This window comes from Hevea brasiliensis, chromosome 3 (genome assembly GCF_030052815.1).
Source record: "Hevea brasiliensis isolate MT/VB/25A 57/8 chromosome 3, ASM3005281v1, whole genome shotgun sequence".
Lineage (NCBI taxonomy): Eukaryota > Viridiplantae > Streptophyta > Magnoliopsida > Malpighiales > Euphorbiaceae > Hevea > Hevea brasiliensis.
Window position 1 is genome coordinate 12,455,650 of NC_079495.1, and position 5,519 is coordinate 12,461,168.

General features: G+C 28.4%; 1 protein-coding gene across 1 annotated transcript; it reads left to right on the forward strand.

The window, feature by feature from the left end:
* Positions 1–3,418: 3,418 nt before the first annotated feature.
* Positions 3,419–5,182, forward strand: LOC131178632 (calcium-binding protein CBP-like). Its single transcript, XM_058143885.1, has 5 exons — positions 3,419–3,954; positions 4,155–4,201; positions 4,337–4,512; positions 4,603–4,621; positions 4,847–5,182. Exons 1-5 carry the CDS (start codon positions 3,459–3,461, stop codon positions 4,949–4,951), a joined length of 843 nt encoding a protein of 280 aa, XP_057999868.1. The 5' UTR covers positions 3,419–3,458; the 3' UTR covers positions 4,952–5,182.
* Positions 5,183–5,519: the final 337 nt, after the last annotated feature.

Below are 5,519 nucleotides of genomic sequence, written 5' to 3' on the forward strand. Positions count from 1 at the left end.
CTTGCCTAGGACAAAAAAATTTTCTTCCAACTCTTTAACTTCTTCCAAACTTTGTCCTTCGCATAGGAAAACATTTTCCTATATGGATCACCCAATAATACAATGGAGGCTTAAATAATGTGAATGGCTCACCACTAGGGCTGAGCAGAATTCGGTTCAAATCGAAAAATTGAACCGAACTGAATCAATTCGGTTTAATCGGTTTAATTTTAAAATTCAATCAGTTCGGTTCGGTTCGGTTTTACATTATAAAAATTTCAGTTGTTTCGATTCGGTTCGATTTTGAAGAGAAAAAAATCGATTAAACCGAACCAAACAGAATATTAATTTATATATTCAAATCGAACTAAATCGAATAGTATCGATTTTTGAATTGATTTATTTTTATGAGAAATTTATGAATTATATTTAATTTTATATATATTAATTGTTTAATTTCATTGATTAATGGTTATTAGGTTCAAACCAAAGCCAAAATTAGACCAAATAACTTGAAAATCAAGTCTAAATTAAAAAATCAATCAAAAATCAAAACTGATCTGTTTAAACCGAACCGAACCAAAATAGAGCAGTTCGGTTCGATTCGGTTTTTCACCCATTTCGATTAGTTTCAGTTTCTAAAATTTAAAATTTAATTTTATAATTTAATTCGATTCGGTTAAGTTCGATTCGATTTGAACCGAATGCTTACCCCTACTCACCACCTATTGCACTCCCAGTGTATTTTTAACCACATCACAATTTGTTTGCAAGAGCATGAGAACTAAATGAGATGGTTGACTTATCCAAATTAATCCACTACTCCAGAGCCTGAATAATCTATGTCAAATCATATTAGATTTATTATATATATCTAAATTAAAATAATAATTTGTCAAGCAGATAATTTTATAATGGTGAATTTAAATTAATGTTAAAAGTATTTCGTCTTTCTTATATATAAATAATACAAATAAAATAGAGTTTACTTTCTTATATGAAAGCTAAAAGTTTTTCAATTTTATTATTTTTATTTTACTTCTTTTTTATATTTTTCATTATTTTAGTATTATTGTCCTTTATTTCAATCAAAATGCTATTAACGTAAATAATAATTGTAATGTTTTAAGAGTTGAATCATGTTTATCATTTATAACATGTTAAACTAAGTAAGTTTAAAAAAAATGTTAATAATACTTTTAAACATGTGAAGATAAGTTTTATTTTGTAAAATCATTTGAGCAGCATTAAAATTTGTAATATTGTAAATCCTATAAAGCATTAAGGGTATTTTTGACAATCTTAATGTTTCTCCCTCCTTATCATAAATTTGTTATTAAATTATTTAGCATCTTATACAATTAATTTAAATTTAAATTAAATATTATAAACAAAACATTTATTAAAAAAATTAATAATTCAATTCAACCAAACTAGTGAAAATTTTAACAAATTAAATCGTGAGCACCTCCAATGGCTAGGGCTATGATATTTAGAAGTTGCAAGGAAAATTTCATTTGCGATAAACAAAAATTCAATGAAATTTTCATATAGTTGTGTTTGATTTTATTTTTTTAATAAATTTTTTTAATTAAAACAATTAAATTATTTCATTTCAAACCCCATATATTCTATCATAATTGACTACAAAGTAATCATTATTTCAACGCATGTGGTGGTAGAATTAGCCAGTAACATAAAAACATTTGGTGGATAAAACTGGTCATTAAACGCATTCCATAGGCGGATTAACCAGCCATTTAACATAAAGATTCTCTAATATGCACTTTTTGTGAAAAATCTTGCGTTTATTTAAACTTTAAAAAAAAAAAAAGAAAATAATGGGTGAGAATTCATCTCATGAGTACGTAATAAATAATATGCATGATAACTATAAAAGTTGCATAACAATTTTAATGCATTTTTAATTATACGTCACAACATGAATGTAACTTAACAACTAGCAATTTAATAAATCACATCATTTCATGATTAATATGTTGAGTAGTAATATCTTTGTCCCATTGTAATAGCCATTTAAAAAAATTTATTTTATTTCTTATTTTAAAAAAATCAGAAAAAAATTATTTTTTTTTAATTTTATCTTTATTTATTTCTTTTTTTTATCACCTTTTACATTTCTTATCACATTAAATTAAATATTGACAACACGTTTTTCTTAGGGATAGTAATGAGCCGAGTTTTTGTAGATACCTGATCTGACTAAATTCTAATAGGACAGGTTTAGATAATATATAATCGGGGTTTGGACGAGTTCTTATTTGAAGTTTAATACCCATGATGGGCTCAGATCGGATTAGGATTTTGTACGTTGATTATACCTGAACACATTTATATAAATATTTAATTAAATATAAAATATATATTTTTTTATAATAATATTTATAAATTTTTATATAATTTATTTTATATATAATAGAATTTAAATATTTTATAAAATTATTAAATTTTTAAAATATAAATTATCAATAAAAATAATTTTTTATATAGATTATTAATTAATATATATAATTAAATAGGTCTAAGTATGTTTCGGATAATAATAATTGAGCTTGAGATGAATTTAGATAATTAAAAATAAATTCTAATGAGATTTGGGATGGATTCGAATTTTGAGAATATTAATCAGAATCAAGTTTGAATATTTTATTTTTTTGAATGTTTTACTCATTACCATCTCTAATTTCTCTAAATAATATATTAATAATATTAAAAATTATTTTAATCAATTATTAATAATTTTTTATAAAATAAAATCTTAAATATTATGAAAAACCATTAAAAACTATTAAAATGGAATGGTATGGAGGGAATAATATATTATTACGCTTGCATACTATAAATAAATGCTCGATTCTCCATTTCAATTTTATTTTCATATTTCATTTATTATCAATTATATAATCACAGATTTGTCACCACTACTTTTATTATTATTATTATTATTATTATTATTATTATTATTATTATTATTATTATTATTATTATTATTATTATTATTATTATTTTGTTCTTGAATCTAAATCCATCACTTTTTCATACCATCCCAATAGTATACAATGTAATAACAATCAATTTAGCCATAAAATACCATAAATGTCAAAATAATTAATAATAAATATTATACATAATATTTCAATTTTAATTCCTATAATACACAACTAGATTAATTGATGCATGACATGTTATTAAATACTATTGATATCATAAAATTATTATTTAATATATACTCATAGTGATCCAAAACCAAGTATTTTACTTTTATTAATGAGAGGCAGTAAGAATATCGAAACAGCCTTAATTCAAGAAGCATAAGGCACATGCGTAATAATCTCAAAAATGAAGACACTAATTTGTCTATCCACAATTCTATATATCTTATATAAACCTGTTCTATGGTTACCATAAGTGCAAATAAATATCTCAAAAGCCAAAAAAAAATCATTTCCCTTTTCTCTATGGTCATGTCTAGCTATTATCCTACCCCATCCGGCTACGGCTGTGGTGCTCCACCGCCACCCCAACCTCAACCCCAACCATTCGGAGTCTTTCATCCATACGGTGAGCCGGCATCTTCTCAGCCCTATGGTGCGCCGGCATTATATCAGCCCTATGGTGCACCGGCATCATATCAGCCCTATGGTGCACCCTGCTCACCACCTCCCTGCGACAAGCCGCCAAAGGACAAACCCCACTCTTATGCACCCGCACCTGGCTGTTACCCGCCTTCAGCCACATATGGAAGCCCGTTCGCCTCACTAGTACCATCCACTTTTCCTCCAGGGACGGATCCCAACGTCGTTGCGGCCTTTCAACTCGCTGATCAGGACGGCAGTGGGTTTATCGACGACAAGGAGTTGCAGAAAGTACTCTCTAGTTGTAATCAGAGCTTCAGCTTGAGGACCGTTCGTCTTCTCATGTTTCATTTCACCAATACTAACATCATGAACATCGGTAATTACTGTTTCCCTTTTTCTTGTTCATCATTTCAAATTTCCGTCTAACTGTGAATATGTGCACTGTAGCAAAAGTTTGCTAGCCCGTGCACCTGGTGGTGGTGACGGGCCATATGCTTACGCGGGCTTTATTAAAAGTCATTCTTAGAAATGCCTCGAATGTTTTTTTTTTTTTTTTAAATCAAAATTTTAATGCAGGGCTGAAGGAATTCACTTCAGTGTTTTACAGTCTTCAGAACTGGAAAGTAAGTTCTTTTTTTTTTCTTTTCTCTTCATGATTTTCATGTTCTTTTTTTTTTTTTTTTTGATAGACTGTGTTCTTATTTTTATTACGTGGGATGTTATTTTTTTGTGAAATTTATTGGTGTGAGTTTTTGCAGGACATTTTCGAGAGATTTGATAGGGATAGGAGCGGAAGGATTGATTCTAATGAGCTGAGGGAGGCTCTATGTAGTATAGGATTTGCTGTCTCACCAGTCGTTTTGGATTTGCTGGTTTCTAAGTTTGATAAAAGTGGACGCAAAGATAAGGCCATTGAATATGACAATTTCATCGAGTAAGTTTACTCAAAATTATTAGGATTTGCATTTCAATTTAATTGCATCAAAAGCTAATTCTTTATTTTCACTTCTTTCTTGAAATGCAGGTGCTGTCTTACTGTCAAGGTGAGTTCTTTACTGATGCATATCTGTCTTCTGCCATTGACATTACTTTCAAACATAGCATCCATATTCTGGTTTCCCAGAAATGAAATTCATGTGTGACCCGAGTTCTGTACAATAAAATGAATTACTGAAATCTGAGTTGCTCGTTATCTTGAATGTGAACATGCATCAAAAGCTAAGTTCTAAATAAATTTTGCACAAAGTTTTATCTTATTTTGATTTTAGGGTCTGACTGAGAAATTCAGAGAGAAGAACTGCTCATACTCGGGTTCGGCAACTTTCACTTTCGAGGCCTTCATGCTAACAGTTCTTCCATTCCTCATAGCATGAAAGCTGAAAGCCTTAAAAAGGGGTTTGGATTTGAATTTGGAAGTTCTCATGGCTTTTCTCTTTTTTTTTTGGCTGTATAGTACTCTCTCGGTCACTGCTTTATGAATAAATAAGCCAGTGTTTGATTATGTTTGGTTAAATAAGCCAGCGTTTGATTATGTTTGGTTATGTTGTAAAACTTTTTTTAAGGGATTAATGAATGTTAGTGCGCAAATAGATTTCTATGTTGTACTTCATTTCGCATTAGTTCCATATTAATATGACATGCTTGTTTAGGTGTTCTAGAAATTAAAAGATTAATCAAGGTTGTATTTGAATTTATGATAATTTGGAACGAAGTAATGTGGATATTAAAGGCATAAAGTTCAATTTAGGCCTTAGTCTTGTAGACCTTTTCTAATTATCATTATTATCATTAAATATATTGCTAAACTAGAATACCTATCAATAATTGTTCCATCATGCATCTTATACGTTGAGTTTATGATGAACCAAGTCTAGGAAAGAAAAATTTACGGTAAGATATATTACGATTCTAATAAGAGTATTTAAGTTTAATATTTAGAGA